Source organism: Etheostoma cragini, chromosome 13 (assembly GCF_013103735.1).
Source record: "Etheostoma cragini isolate CJK2018 chromosome 13, CSU_Ecrag_1.0, whole genome shotgun sequence".
Classification (NCBI taxonomy): Eukaryota; Metazoa; Chordata; class Actinopteri; order Perciformes; family Percidae; genus Etheostoma; species Etheostoma cragini.
The window spans coordinates 20,843,843-20,860,863 of NC_048419.1; the positions used below are offsets into that span (position 1 = coordinate 20,843,843).

Here is a 17,021-nt window from a genome sequence, read left to right on the forward strand (position 1 = left end):
ATATGTTACCATATAATTCATTGTTATTCTGACCTTGTTCACACAGGTCAGGTTTTTTTTGTGTCCCTTGGAAAGATTTAAAGTTTGATGGCGAGCCACCCAACTAGAACTACAGAATCTTAAAGGACGGTATTTTATTTTATACCATGGACTAAAGATAAAAGAAAGACTCTTGAGAAGGAACACTTTTGAATATTGTATTTTTATTCATTTTATTTTTATTGTAAGAAACACTCCTGAATATTGTATTTTTATTTATTTTATGTTTATTTTATACACCATTTAAACAAATCTTGGGCTACTTAGAGGGTGCACCCTAAGGTTTTGTATTCATGTTGTATGTTTTTTCACGCCTTACATATATAAATATTCTAAACCTTTTGATATGTGTGTTGTTACCGTTATTGTTTCAGTCCACTACCTCCTACTTACCTAGATCTTCTGAAGCCTAGTCTAGATAAATAACCTATATAGTAGACCGTAAATAAAGGCTACACTTACATAATGCATGAAGTGGGCAGTTTGTAGGTTGTGTTTGGGTGGTTGATTAATGCCCATTTCTGCAGGAAAGCGGTGTTGTGTAACACGTCACACCTCTTTTGCTTCCGGAATGCCCGCATGCTATCTAAAAATCACACACTGGTGGAATTATACCACCGTTGTTTGGTTCAGTCTGTTTAAAAACAAAAACAAAGCCAGCATGACGACGAACTTTTTGTCACGGCAATATTGAGAAATCCTGCTAGAAATAAGCCTGAACTTAGCTGAGCTTCCGTTGGATGAAACTACCCTTGTCCACAAATTTACTCAAATACATGACTGTACTTTAATATACTGAACTTTGCTAATTAAAAAAGCAGGTAGAAAAATCACAATACAAAGCTTATCAATGAGTACGTTTACAATATTACACTATCATTCTGAATGACAATATTTGGAATTTGATACAGGTCCTGTAAACGGCATATTCCGGTTGGACATTCCGAATAAGGCCTTTTTCCGACGTAAATATTAGTGGAATATTCACTTTGATTAGCCATGTAAACTGCTTGGTATTGGGTTTTTTCAGAATAAGGGAAAAACCCGGAATATCAAACATAGTTAATGTAGACATTAAGAAGTTTCCATTAGACATGTCTAACTCGGTCTACAATTTATCTGAAATGGGATTACGTAACTTCAGTTAATCACAACAGATGGGCTGCCTAATTGATGGAAATGGAACAGTTTGTAAACGTTATTCTGACTTTAACTAGTGAAAGGCCCCTGCTGATATTACTGCACTACTGGACAATCTGTGTGTCCGATCTCAAATATACGGGGAACGTCACACCAAGGACTCGGATAATGGAAGTGGGCCTGAAGCACACAAACTACAGCTGGAATGTAATCTGATTTTCTATTACTGAATTACATCAGAGATTATTTATAAAAACTAAACTGTACAGCCCCAGTTGCCAGCAAGCAGGAAATGAGCTACTAATTCACCATGGAAACACAAATTTGTAATGAGCACAAAATGTTTCTAATTTAATCACAGGGAAACACTACAGTCCTGATGGAGCACTAAGCAGAGTCTTGTGTTAATGGTATTGAGCTTTGTGCACCTGGTGTGTCACTTTGGCTCCACTCTGATTCTCTAGTACTGATGTGACAACTTGTTGATTGATTGTACCTGTGGTAGGGTGTAGGTGCTGATAACCTCTCAGTGCCTTTTCAGACAATGATGGCATATCAAGGCCCCTTTGGCCATTAAACGTGTAGCGCGTGGGCCTTTTTTACACATTTTTCTTGATTGAGCTGTAGGTGACGACTGTGGTCCGATAATGGACACAGACGCAGGTGGAACCATAATCTCTGTAAATGCAGGGTTTTTTCCTGGCTCAGATTGGGCCTTGGGGTGTGGTGGGGGGGGACTTTGCTTGACAGTAAGCATGATCGGTTTGCATACTAAAAGGCAACGAGTCAGTGTTACCTTATTTGACAGAAATCATTTTCCTGTAATTTCTGACAAAACTATATTATGCTTGAGATAATAAAACCCCAAATTACAAAACTGGTACCTGCATAGCCTGGTTTTGGAGATACAACTGAGATAGTCTCTCATATATTTAAGTTTATGTTCTGCTTGTTTAACAGTTTGGTAAATTGTTCTGAAACACATTGAGGATTTGAATTGCTATTATTAAGTCTTATTTTGATTATGGGATTTCCCTTTGGGGCTGGCTAAAATCTCTTGTGGGGTGGAGGTGCAATTTCTCTATGCAGAAATAAATATAAAAAAAAATATTTCTGTAGTCTCTGTATATGTCTGACCACAGTATACAAGCAACTGTAGTGTAGAATCACTCCCAGATGTGATATTGCTTCTTTTCTTTACCTTCCTGCCCTTGTCGTTGTCTGGTAGGAAACAGAAGCGAGGGAAGCCTCTACAGGTGTACGGCTGTCCTGGGTTGGGATGTTCCGAGCCCTGGTGGAGGAGGACAAAAACTGACTGATGAATGGGAAGCTATTAACTTTTAATACCAGAGATCAGTTGGAACAATACAATAATCTAATAACAGTTTCATGAGAGGATGGTGTACAAACTGCTCAATACAAATCTGATTCCAGTTCTCCTAACTTTAGATAAGTGATACACATGCCGCAATTTATCGGCACGCATTGTTACAGCAGGACACAAAAATAAATTAGTTTTCCCATAAGGATAGAACAAATGAGTGTGTCACTGTAAACCACACACGCAATGGGACAGAGGAGAATGCTCTTCTGTAGTCAAGCCTGAACATCAATCTTTGTCCCTGAATGAGCTTCAGTCCAGACTGCAGTTTCTCCTCCATTCATTTCACATGTTCAGACCCCGCCTCTCTCACATTACACCACCCTAATTTTAAGACAACACCCTCCCTCTCCAGCACCTGTTTTTAGAAAAACACTTTTTTTCAAGATGTTAAACACTTTCAAAATAGTCTCTCTAAGATACTATTAACCCAAGGAGAAGAGAGTCCTAATCCCTGAAGCAGTTTCTCTCGTACAAGTGAAACCTGAAATACTTCGCTTGAAGCAGAACAATAGTTTTTCAGACTACTTTTTTTTTTTTATTCCTTATCGTGACATTCCATAATACAGTTAATTCTTGATTAGCTTGATAATTTTGCTTCCTAGTCCATTTTGTCAGAAAGGACACCTGAAGACGCCTTGACTCGTCTTCAGGTCTTCTTTACTTTACTCTCACGTCAGGATATTTCCTCCATTACAGCAAAGCGGGTTACAAAAACCTCCTGGGGGTTAAACTGGGCCAACTAAATACTTTTTTAGGGCTAAGGACCTCTAAAAGATGCAAAATCAATGGACTTGAAGAAACTTGGAACAATTAACACATTTCCAATGCAGAACTGAACATTAAGGCTACAAACTACTGGTGCTAGTACTTTCTCCATCCAATAGAATATCTGCTGATGTGAATCTGTAATTGTAGAGTCTTTGACTTTTATGTGACCCCCATGTTTTCCCTTTTGGTTCAGGGGGAGAAATTGTATCTGGTGTGCTAAAAACCCCAATTTTTTTTATGCTCTGATGTTGCACCCTGGAAGAAAATTAAAGATTACCGTTAAATAAAACAGCTGGATCTACATTTTACATACTTGGCAGACAGCTCAGTATGCAGACGTACCTGTATGCCAGGTGGTATGCTGTAGATAATCTGGATGGCGCCACAGTCTGGGTGGCCTGGCAGCGACTGGGCAATGCTGTAAATTTCCATCTTGCCTTTGGGCTGGGTGCCGGTCTTCTCTCCATAAATTGTCTTACACGAGGGGCACTGCAGACTGCCATCCTGAGGAGAAACCCAACCAGATAGCCTTTAAAACAATCAATGTAAACCTGGTTTAAGTGCTGATCAAATATTTATCGATCCAATGATGACACTTTTGTTTTGTGTTCTTCACGCTCACAAAGTCACTATCAACCAGTACCTTAGTTTATATACACTACACCTTTTAAATAAATCCCCCGACAACAAAAACCAAACAATAGAACACACATTGTGGGCAGGAAAAGCACCAACTGTTACAAGTTTTAGCTCATTTACAGACACAATCCTCCTGCTGGGGACGGAAGTAATATTTTGTAAAAGAAAAAAAAAAAAGACATTTTTGTATTACACTAAACACTTTCCCAAAAGGCAATAGCCTATAAAAATCAAAAGCATCTCAAAGCACCCAAACGTTATCATCCCGGTGATCGGCACAGGATTTTGTCAAATGTGCATTAGCATGTTTGATGTGTTTTCATTCACATTCCCTACAACAGTGGAGCAATGACTACACACTGTCCTTGTCTTACATCTCTCTCTCTCTCTCTCACTCACTCACTCACTCACTCACTCATTTATTGATAGATAAATATAGTTGATCCAGCCCATAGTGTGACACACGCCAATCCAATTGTTGTGCTAACCTCAGCATATGTTGCAAACGCCGTGCAGCTAAGTGTCCAGGCAGATCTCATGCTTGTGAGCTTTGGTTTCACATGTCCACAAGTGGTTATTGGATTGTGTGATTGGTACAACATATACACATTAAATTAGATGTGAGGTAGTGTGAAAGCTTTACCAGTTTTACAGATGAATATTATAATATGATGGATACCACACTTGTGGTGTCTGTTATGTTATTCACTAATAAACACGCATGTTTGTTTTGTAAAAAAAAAAAAAACAGAATGACAAGTATGCTGAATTTTACTCTCTAGAGTCTTGTCATTGTTGTGAGGCAACCAGTGGCTTCCAGTGTTTATGCAAAGTTAAGCGAATCACCTCCTGACTGTGGCTCTGTATTTAACGCACAGACTGAGATCAATCTTCTCTGCTAACTCTTGGCAAAAAGGCAAATACCGGTTAGCCAGTTTCACCCAAATGTCTAACTACTATCCCATTATAACTTTGAAACAATTTGTAAAAAAAAATAATCCATCCAGTGATCAACGGTTCTGTACCTTTGTCCCGTTGTTGTACATGGCTAGCATGCAGAGCATGTGCAGGGTGTGTCCACATTTGACGAATTTCCCCACAGTGTCTGGCAGGATGCTCTGGCCTCCCTCCTCTGTGGACGGTGTCTCATAGCCAGATGGATTGGACAGTTGATCCATGCAGATAATGCAATCCTGAGGGAAACCCAAGGAATGTGTGTTTAATGTCCCAATAACTTAAAGCCCATGTTGCAAGTTAACCACCATTGTTGATTATTGGGTACAAAAAACACTCAAGATATGTATATCATTTTTAAAAATGTCTCCATATAGTTTTAAAAGTTAGTTTTTGGTATTCACGGGTTTATGGAGTCAATTCAGCGATGACGTCACAGGAGGCAACATGGTCACCTGCAACATGGGCTTTAAACAGCCCAGTTTAGGGACGGCAACAGCTGACAGCCATATCCTTTTTCCTGTAGAAAAGACCATGAACAAACATTTACCTCATCTGGTACTCCGGCAACTACCTCCATGTAGCGCTGAATCACCTCCTCAGGTCTCTGAGCTGAGGCTACAAGAGAAAGCAAAAAGTGATGAATGAGCTGTAACAGGTCAGACACTAAAATGGTGATTGCAACAAACTGCCACAGAAAAAGCTAAGATGCTGGTGGGATGAAAGTAAATTAATTTCTTTCCAATATGAAGTAATGTTAGAATTTCAGTCAAACATTAGTCAAACAAGCTATGGATTGGAGCTATGGACTATACACAAACAAATAAGGATGCAGAACATGCAAACACATGAAGCCACAGAGACTTGAATGCATGATGACAGAACAAACCATACGGTGTTCACCATGAGGGGCAGCATGAGCGATGGATACAGACAATTTAGTGCATGCATCTACAGCATTCACACACACACACACACAGTGTCAAATCTGTTTAGGAAACTAATATCTGAAATTTCTTAACGCTAACTAAATGTTCAATGTCTTTTGAGTTAATAACACAAGGCGGCTCCATTTTCAATTCCAGATTTTGAAACGTTAGGTTAGCTATTTTCTCCCAGCTGAGAAAAAATACAATATATGTTTCTGATGTGTCCCTTGTTGATTTCCAGAGCAGGAATACAAGTTAAAAGAGGTAGCTAATGAGTGTGGAGGAGGAATTTTATGGTTATGACAATGCAGAGATGAAAAAAAAACAGGCAGCAAGGAATCCAAGCTTAATATTTCAAATCCAATAAATTGCAAGATGTACAACACATTGTTTTTTGATGGCTAACAGTATGAACTTATTAAGCAAACCTCCTTTTAATAAACAAGTATGACAATTAATGATACATTATGTCCAAAGGTTGATTTAAGCTGTGCTGAGGCTTTGTGATCAAATATTTTCATATTATACAATTAAAACAATAGTCTGAGGCATGTCCCAGAACCAAAAAACCAAACGTGGAGAGGAAAGACGCGAGAGACGGACACAAGACACACGGGACCAAACACAGGCACAGACTATGCTTAAAGCAGTAGTGCTGCAACTGCTGTAATTATTTTCATGTTCCCTTTTCAGATACAAGCTGGAACAGAAATGTTTTGGCATTTTTGCTTGACAAATTGACTATCAAAATATTTTTTTAAAAGAAAACATAATTTGACTAATCTCTGCAGCTCTATACTGCCGCAGGGGCTCATGGGACATCTCTTTGCGATCCGTTAGCTGTGAAGGCCATAGAATATGAGCCCCATTAAGTTATGTTTAATATTCTAATGCTACATTTTCGTTCATTCCAAATTTTTCAGATCCCAGCCCATTTCTGTTAAAATGGTCAGGTTGTAAAAAGAAAAGTGCACATATCATCTTCGAGTGCAAACAAATAACTAAGGAGAAGCAGGATTTTATTGTAGGTAAGCAGCTGATCTTGATAACTGGAATGAAATTGGGAGGCGGTAGCAGCAGAGAGGTTAGTGATAGCTGAATCAGACGTGTCGTCTTTAAAAGTCAGTTCAGAGCACATTAATCACACTTATCTTCCTTATTTGACAGTTGTACAAAAACAGTTGCAGCAGCACTTTTTTCCACTAACACAAAAGTGGAGTAGTGGGAGCACCCCCAATAAACAATGAAGACAAATGAAAGTGAATTGATGAAGCAGAATGAAATGTTCCTCAAGCCTGTGTCGATAGCTGGACCAAAATAGAACGGTGGAGAAAAAGAGGTGGAGGAAGGGCCTTGTGGCGTGGTAGCTACCTCTCCTGTGCTGCCTCTTTGCTCTCCTAACTGAACTGCTGCTGCTGCTGCTGTGGGGCTTGCTGGGCCTGCTGGCTGGGGGGAGGAGAGGAGGAGGAGGAGGAGGAGGAAGAGAGAAAGGAGCAGGCTGCTGCTGCTGCTGCTGCTGCTGCTGTTGTTGTTGTTGAGGGAGGGGGGCAGTGGTGAAGTGCACGCCGAGTCCCACTGCTGACATCAAAATGGAGGCCATGCCTGGAGGGGAGGGTGGGGTTGGGTTGAGGCGGGATGGGGCGGGGCAGAGTGGGCAGGTGAGGGTTGAGAGCAAGTGGAGATATGCAGGAGTAGAAAGGAACAAATCAAATGTATGAGAAATGTAGCAGCATCTGATGTTTCCATTGTAGTTAGACACAGCATGAACACAGCAAGTACTTTTCAAATTGTGTTCAACATGTGGTCTTTGTTTATTTGTTCACTATGAACCAGTGTTCTTCTGTACAATATCTCCACATTGATTCATGAGTAAAGCTGTTATGTTGTTTTACAAATAAAAAGTTGAACATGAAGTGAAGTTACATAGGACTACTGGCCTATTTCTCACCTCAAATCGATGGTAAGACTTAGAGTACTTTATTGAACAGTTTAGTTGAAACCTGACAATGTTTCCAGAACAGCGGCCTTATTTTCCAGTTTAGGGAAAAATAGGAAGTGAAACTCAGTAGTCCAAGGAGTATAGCATTCGTGTACTCTTTGGTCACTTGTAAGAGGCTGATTCCCCTAGAAAGTTGTTCTGATTACCACGATTGTTCGTTTCTGACTTATAATCATTAAAACGGTACATTTGGAGAAGACGGCGCATAATTGACCATCCATTTTAAATGATTCACCAAAGTCATGGTACAGTGCTTTTCACTAATGATGTTCTGGTCCACAAGTTTCCTCCAGGCTGATTGTATTGATTCAGTCGGCTTATCACAGCCAAGAAAGCGGGGTATAATTTGAAAAGTGTGCAGTAGGGGAAAAAAAAAAAAAAAAAGGAGTGAACGCTTACTGTGCATGTCAATTTTGCCATTTTATGACAATTACCACTTGCCTGCCTGCTATGTCAGCCTGCTGCTGTGAAATTCTGAAAGACAATCATAATGGCCCAATATGCATAATGGCCCCCTATGCAATCATTTCCCATTTGAAATACTGCATCTTACAGGTCATAGGTTAAAGAGAACAAGCTTAGCTTCACAAGTTTTCATATGTGACGATAACGTAAGAGTTTGGTGCACAGAGAACACAACATCCAACCTCATGGCACCAAATTAAGTCAATGGTATTAAAATGATTCACTCAAATGCATTAATCTACATCCTTTCTACCCCCTTCTTTTTTGTTGCCCATCTTGAGTTAATATTATATTCTACTTCACAAAAAATATTCCATGAAAATTAACTTGATATACCGTGGACGTATCTGATAAATATGCATACTTGGAATTACTGAGTTAGCTCTTCAAATAACTCTACCTTATTAGCACATAGTGGGGCTCGGATTCTCCTGAATTAGACAAATTCTTTGTCAGATCTGATATTTAAACCTGATGAAATGACAAAAAGGTGATTTTTGCTTCATGCTGACACTAGCGAGCTGGGCATAATGAACAGGCAAAGCATTATAAATGGTTTATCTGGAAGTTGGGACACTGCATATTTAATTTCAAGAGAGATTTGATTTTGAAGGAATCTCCATGATGCCACTAATAAGCATGTGTGAGGATAAAAGGCCTTTTGTGAAAGCATTAATCTAAAAGTCACAGGAAGCATGCAAAGTAATGTGAGAGGAAGATGCCAAAACACATTGATGCATTTATCAGGTATCTTAGGATTTGACCATGTATAACCGTATCACTATAGAACGGTATCAATAGATAACGGCAATTATGGATATTAAATTTACAAGTAAAACACCATATCACTCAAATTCAGATGAAACTCATTCACCTTTCTATTAGTCATGATGACTGCTGTTGGTGCCGAGCAACCGGCTGGCTTATTTTTGCCCTCATACAGACGTTTATAATTTATTTCTGATAATAATTAGCTATTTATAATGCAAATCCCCTAAATGAATGTATTCTCACTTATGAAGGTGTGATTAATGTGTTAGTAGTAGAAGTCTTATCCGTTATGTTGTTTAGGGTTGAGCTTTCATACAAACTTTTAAAAACCAGCGCCGGGTAGAGCTGTGGGACAACAGGTGTCTTACAGGATAAAGATTGGAAAAACTGAAGTTAATCAAGCTTTTGCATCCAGGGCCATATGCTTTGCACAGCATGATGGGACTTCTGTTGGCTCCCAATAAAAACTAGCCTGTGTGGAGGCTGTTTTATGTATCGTGTTGTAACAACCAGGATGTCACTTATGTTTGGTTTAAGGGACACTGTTCCCCCACTCTTCAAGATTGCTCGACATTAGGCATATTTTTATTTTATTTTTAAGCCCCATCTTCCAGTTGTTTTTTGTGACAGGCTGTTCCTAAACAGACTGACACTCACGAGACAAATGCAAAAAGAGAGACACATAAATCACAAATATTATAGGGAATGAAACCTGCAACCAACTCAAAAGTGTGGGGCAGAATAGAGCAGAGGTAACAGTCAACTTGGATGGTTAGTGACCCGTTTACCTGCCAGGGCAGAGCTCACACTGGTTGATCCATTCAGCTGCACGGAGATGGAAGGAACACTGCAGGACAGGAAACAAGGATAGTGACACTCAGTAAAAACCGCAATAATGAACCAAGCAGGAAAAACAAAACAAAGACTTAAAACGGTTTTGGTTTCAAATCCACGTCACAGAATTGGAACGTTAGGAATAGCTTTGGCACCAAATCAAGACAAGAAAATAGAACCTGCCTTGCAAAAGGTTTTATTTACCTTTTTACTTAAAACAGTGACCACAATCAGATTGGCCAGTAAATAACTAAGGGGTTCTAAGATTGATTAACAACTTAATATTGACTGACTGTGCATAGTGCAACTAGGGTAGCGTGACTCAATATCTGATACATTGATGAACATGCACCCACAAAAAAAAGAAAATGGCTTATCATGCACACCGGTATTCACAAAAATTAAATTAGTAATTGTTAGGTATAATGGACTTCCAAACCAATTACAGTTTAGGGCTAAAACTTATAATTCTTTTCTGTTATTGATTTCATTTTTGTCAAACAACTAATCAACTCATCTATAGCGTTTTAGCACTAATCCTGTTTGTCTTCATTTTTGTAGTCAAAGAATCCTAGGCTCTAACAACCAACACACAAAATGCCATAAAAAAAGTGCTAGAAAAAATGAAGACATTCAAATAAAAAAAATCACTGTGTGGATGTTTTACCCTCATAGATCACCTATGAGCCAAATAAGAGGATGTGGTCACACAAAAGGAGGAAATGTGCGACTGATAATATGAGGCCCTTTCGGCATCAGCTTCCTACGATCGAAAGGGCCCTAAAGGAGCATTAGAAATCCTTGTCTGGAGTAAGAAAAGAAACACTTATTTTAAATAACAGCTTTACTTTTTTGTTGACCATTTCTGCAAGTGTCTTTTTGCACTAGAATATACTAGCATTTTATAGTAGCATTTTGCATTTGCTGTGAAATCGGCTTTTTTTCTCCAATGATTTACCTGAATAGTTTGTTTATACCGTACGCAAACGGCGTTTCCAGCTAAACAGACCAAAAGCAGAAAATACATGCATGTACTTGATACAAATAATTATTTTTTTGAAAACAATTACTTTTTAGAAAGCTCTCATGATATATTGTCTCTAAAAGTGTATTATTCCATTTTTTGTCGCAATACTCTGTATTATTGAACTGTGATACTTCTAGAACCGCATTAAATGATAATCCCAATACAAATCAAATCAGCACCCATGTATCGTTAAATGATGACGGGACAAAAGCATAGTGTCCCAGCCCTACTATCCAGCCTTTCAGGGTAAGAAGTGTGAGCAATCACTGCAAACACGAGCAGAATGAGTTTGTAACACAGATCAGTGTGAGCTAAATAGAGAACATCCAGCATTTTACCACCCTATTAATAATTTCCCAGTGGCTTAGAGTACACTAAATGAAACGTATTAGAGCCTTAGGAAACTAACTGTATAATTATTTATTTATTTACTATTCCACTTCTGTAAGCAATTTTCAAACTGCTTTCAAAGCAGTGTTTTATGTTAGGAACAGAAAAAAGGAAGGCTGGAGATGACACAGAGTCACAGGAACTGAGCCAAAACAAACCACTGCAGGGCTTGGAGCTACAGATATTTGTTATTCTTGTTTTACAAGATAGGTCAAAGTGGAAATAGACAGGAAAGGCAAAGGAGATGGGTAGGAAAGGGCGGTGAGGGGTCCATGACATGCATCCTGGGTCTTCTACTGTAACTGAGCCACAGGGACATCTCACTGCTGTTGTTTCACTCTAACCTGATGCATTACACTGCAACCCAAATCACAGTCAGACACACACATCAGACACCAACCTTAACCCATTGGCACTGGTAGAGCTGGTCATAAGCGGTGCAGACAGTTGACTACCAGAGGGCGGTGGAGGCCAGGGGCTGCCCCAGGACATTGCCCCGACAGAGAGGGGTCTCCTAGGGTACGGTGAGTAGACAGAAGTAGGATGAGCCGCTGTAGCCCTCCCTGTTGCTTGAAGACTGGGTCGGTTCAAACTCCCGGATGAAAAGGAATGTCGTGAACGGCTGGGCATGGGTCCTGTGCTGCTGTGGCTCAAACACTGCTGGCAGGAGCACGCAAGGCTTGAGGGGATAGCTGGGGGGCCAGAGGAGGCCAGTGGGTAGGGGAGGTTACACTGCCGTCGTACCTGCCGTCTGAAACCCGTTGCTTTGTTAACTTGGGCCAAAGATGTAAGATCCACTATGTAATTGTATCCATGTGAGCCCAAGTCTGCCGTGCCTTGGCGGGCCTGATAGCTGTGCTCTAAAAGGATGGAGGTTCGAGTCTCATATGGAGTCCATCCTCCTTCATCATTAAGCCATTCCCAGTACACACCACTGCCGAGGCCAGAGGACTGGGCAAACAGGGACCGACGTACTGACCGTGTCTTTCCTGAAAATAAAAAGATGACTTTCATTTAATATACTACATTAAAGCTACATTACGGAAGCCATATGTGTAAAAATACACCCGTATTTTCAGCCAAAATCTCAAAGTGGGGCCATTACCGAGAAAAGTGCCCAGCAGTTGACATGTAACGTTAGGGGTCAACAATGTAAACCTCTAACCCCCAACAAAAAGAAAAGAAGAAAAAGCTGGGTATCCAGAGGTCAATATTCCAATAAGAGAGCTAAACAATAGGGCCAAACAATGGCAAGACAAAATTTGGGTAGATAAAACAAGACACAAGTAGCAAAACATAGTAAAGATAAACAATTGCGTAAAAGTTAAAAGCAATAAAATCAATAAGTAAAATATAAGCAATAAAAAAACAGACATCACATGAAACTCAGTCTATACACAGTATACACATACATATAGGCTACAGTCAGTTTTTAATGATACTAATGCTACAAGCGTCACCAATGTGACGAGGTACCGAAAGGTTATTAGCTAACGTTAGATGATACAAAGCATTTTAACAGAGTCGTCTAAGATCATATTGTCTACATTCCATAACTTCGTCACCCTGGGTACGAGCTTGAAGCTATGTAAACACTCACCAAAACAACAGAGCCCCTGTATGCTAACGAAGTAGCTAGCTATCGTTCGCCTGGCCTGATAACTGTAGCTAGCTTGCTAGGTTTCCAGACACATTTGAAAAAAAGATTACAAATGTAACATCACGTCAACATGGCGGTACGACATTTTATATTGTGTGACATGGCTCACCTGTGTCCTGCCGAAACTGTTTCAAGCTTGGTATGTCAATGAGATAAGGCGACAGGCTTGGGTCTGATTGTCCGAGGCAGATGCTCGTTGAGACGGGTCCTCCACCTCCTCTGTGGCCCCGCGATGACAAACACCGCTCGATGTAGGCGCTCACTTGGCCGCTGTAAGGCCGCCAATAGCCCAGGTCATCCTGCCATTCCCATACCGCTATCATGGGCTGAGATTGTCCAACAGATCCAGAGGTTGTAGCTGATACAGACGGCCCGTTTCTAGACCCATTTACCCTGGCACAAGAGCCAGACACAATCGCCATATTCACCAAGCCAGCTTATGCTAACAACTCGTTCTGGTTAGCTGGTCGACTGATTGTGGCTACGACGAAGAAAAAGTCTGCTAGCTTGGCTCGTTAAAAAATGCCATTGCAAATCTGTTATTACGCTTTAGAGGAAGCTACGAAGTAAAGATCAAATGGTAGAGAGCCTCGGTAAACATTTAAATGCATGTTGTTGACAAAGCTGATGCATTCAGAGGGCTTAGCAGTGCGCGGATAACGTTAGCTTTGTGACAGGCTGCGTTGCCACGGTTCCTTCCTTCTCTCTTGCGGCGGCTGCCTTCAGGGACCTCCAGGAAATTCGCCATTGAAGGCACGTTTGTGGCAACCATAGAGAGGCGAAGTCCCTCCCCTTCCTGTTCTAAATCACATACTTTCTTTTTAATTTTAGTATGTACTACAGCTGCCCTTACAAAGTATGCACTGTTATATGTAGTATGCATACAATTGGGGAAAACCACTGATTCATAGCATAGAGCTCAATAGTCCCGCCCACATCGGGTACCGGAAATAAAAATACAATGCATTTTCTCGATTAATGGGGAATGAGCATTAACGGTATATGGGTATGAGCCATAAAATTGTAACCATCGATGGCAGACTTAAAACCAGTTACCACATGACCAGTTACCGCAATTTCCCCATTGTGGAACAAATAAAGGTTTTCTAATCTTATCTTATCTTAAGTGATGGTATATCCTCATATAGATGCCAAAAGTACAAGGGTCACCAGTCTTGTTTTGAGATAAATGTCTTTTATTCACGATGTCTTGGATAAATTCTTCATTACCCACAATCCTGAACAATCCCGCAATCCCACATTGATGCCTCTGATTGGTGGAACTCATGCTGGTGAGGAGGGAAAGCTCTCGATAATTCAGTCTAAAAAAAATGTTAACTCAAACTAAACACTGAGAAAGCAGACTATAGCTGACGTAACAGTTGAGATATATATATATATATATATATATATATATATATATATATATATATATATATATATATATATATATATATATATATATATATACAAACCGTTATTTCAGGTTTATTTTTCGGGTCTTTTAAAGTTATGCTGTCTCAGAGAGCGGTTATCCAAATTATGTTAGCCAAACAAATGTTAGCTTCATTTAGTCAGTGATGCGCGTGGTCTATGCGATGAGTAGTTCCTATGTTCAATAATGAAAATACTGTGCTGTAAATCCTTATAAAAAAGGATTCTTCTCTGTGCATGCACAACCATCATGGTATGCGAATGACAAATTGTGCATGCAACACAGATTGGGTACCAACAGCCAACTTCCTAATGAATTTTTTTTTTAATTCTGCAATTTGTCTCAAATTAAAAGAACATATGTTAAATTACACTCTGTTCGTTGTTGTTTTACCATACTTTGATGTTTTCCGAAAATACTATTAATCCACGTCCAAATAACAATATAATACTTTTTTTTTTGAGGAAGGCATAAACCAACAATGAGGGTACACTCTGTAATACTGGTCACTTCTTTTCACACTTCATCTGGAGTGAAGCTCTGCTGTCATTTAGTTACTCAAATGCTCAGTACTAGTACCTGCTGTATCAGTTCTAACACTATTATGAGGTATCACCATATGTCATTCTGTTTTTCTTTAGATTATATAATATCAAGGAGAATGGCTATACTTACAAATCCTGGGTGTTGTGACACTGTTTTTGCTTGCGCAACAAATAATCAAAAATGATTGTGTTGATACTGTCATGTGTGTGTTGTGCTGCAGGGAATTAAAGGATGTAAACGCAGAGAGCAGGCAGGCAGGCAGGAGAAAGTTTGAGTTGAGGATTTTATAGAACGTGGAGTTCATACAAACAAGGAGTCCAAAAATCCAGCAGGCAGAAACAAAACAAGAAGCCCAAACTATGGAAACTGGCAGAATTCCAAAAACCGCAATAACTAGAATACAAACAACAGGGTAGACAACACACGCTGTGACCCGGAACACCATAACAGTAAAAAAAAAGATCTGACAACAGGCAAGGGGAACACAAAGACTAAATACAAAAGGTAACGAAGTAACAAGAGGCAGGTCACACAAGGGCTGGGAAACAGGTGAAAGACATCATACAATCACAAGGGCGGGAAAACTAAGGCAGGAGGTACTCAAAACGTTTTGAATTCGGTCTTCTCTTGGACTCGGATTTGACTTGAAATCGACTAGTCCTGCTCTTGGACTCAACAAAGGTGGTCTTGACTACAGCCCTGCCAACAGCTGGCTTGCGTACTGAAAAATTCAACAGGATGCAATAGGACAGCCTGGTATTTTTGGCATACAGCATTTGACAACGGGTAAGATAATTGTCAAATGTGTTGTGGAACATAGCTAAGCTAGCTAGGTAGCAAGCTAGCCAAGCATCAAGCAAGTTGACATACTATATTGTATGAGACGTGATATGTAGCCTAGTTCACCGAGCAATTTCACACAAAATAAATAGTACTATAACAAACTGTCTTTCTCAACAAAGTTATGTTTTATAGCTATAGTGAGTAGTTTCTGTCTCCCCCAAGAGGAATTCTAAGTAATGACAACAATTGTGTCGATGCATCCACATAACACAGGCCTTCCATGATTGCACTTTACCCCCACCCCTCCTCCACTCAGTTGCTATGTAGCCAAGGAGGAGCCGGAGGATAAAAAAAAAACACTTCAGAAGTTTTGTGGAGACAATAATCCTAATTAGTTTTGTATCAACTCATTTGGCAAATGCAGAGATTAGAGTATGACACACAAAATGCTTAATATGTCAGTTGAAAACTTCAGAATGGTTGTTGACATAATCTTTAAAACCCATCTTTAAATATTCAAACAAAAAACTAAATATACTGTACTTCAACAGAAAAAGCTGCAAGATGTACTTTTCATGGCCACGGTTGTCAACTAAGCTGACTTAAGATAGAATGTTTCAATTCATACTCATTAAAACCAAAGTCTGTGACCTAAATATATATAAAGCATGCAAAACTAAATTGCATTCTGTCCACAACACCCAACATAACCGCTTTATGGATTATATAAAATACTAAAGATTAAAATCAAGTGCTTTCCAATCTTTTTTCAATAGCCTGTGTGAAGATTAAACTTTTTTTTATCTCAAGGGTGTTCATTAAGTTCACATAAAAGAGAATCAAACTTGGCAGCTCCGATGCCAGTTGAACATTGTTTAAACAAGAGCCCAAGTGGGATTTGTCGATGAACGCATAAACTGACACGTAATCAATGGCTAAGTCTATGCCAAGTTGTCTCAAAATGACAAATGTAATGATGTGACCTCATTTAAAAGTAGTATAAGATGTTGCAACATAAAACTAACCTTGTTATCAGTTCTGTTTTTACAATATAACCAGAGCACACTATATTCACACATAATAAACAATAAAAATGAGAAATGCATGCAGCGAATAGCGAATTTCAAGCAAGGGAGTCAAAGAATTTAACTTTGAGAGTAGTGCTCTAATTTATCGTTTTGCAAGGTGTCCTAGGTAGTCTATAGGTTTCCCTTCACCCCGTGCGAAAACAGGCCTGATTCATGTATGCACATTTACG

At 39.6% G+C, this 17,021-nt stretch overlaps 1 protein-coding gene across 2 annotated transcripts in view; it reads right to left on the reverse strand.

Annotated features, from left to right (window-relative positions):
• Nucleotides 1–13,885, reverse strand: part of dtx2 (deltex 2, E3 ubiquitin ligase) — a 14,853-nt gene extending 968 nt beyond the window's left edge. The window contains exons 1-8 of one of the 2 annotated variants that reach the window (XM_034890185.1): nt 13,109–13,885; nt 11,740–12,328; nt 9,877–9,935; nt 7,225–7,455; nt 5,475–5,542; nt 4,996–5,163; nt 3,674–3,835; nt 2,381–2,470 (exon numbers count right to left, since the gene is read on the reverse strand). In XM_034890185.1, the coding sequence (XP_034746076.1) occupies nt 2,381–2,470; nt 3,674–3,835; nt 4,996–5,163; nt 5,475–5,542; nt 7,225–7,455; nt 9,877–9,935; nt 11,740–12,328; nt 13,109–13,421 (1,680 nt within the window). In that variant the 5' untranslated portion in view covers nt 13,422–13,885. The remainder of the gene's footprint in view (nt 1–2,380; nt 2,471–3,673; nt 3,836–4,995; nt 5,164–5,474; nt 5,543–7,224; nt 7,456–9,876; nt 9,936–11,739; nt 12,329–13,108) is intronic. The other variant, XM_034890186.1, reaches the window with a different exon arrangement.
• Nucleotides 13,886–17,021: the final 3,136 nt, after the last annotated feature.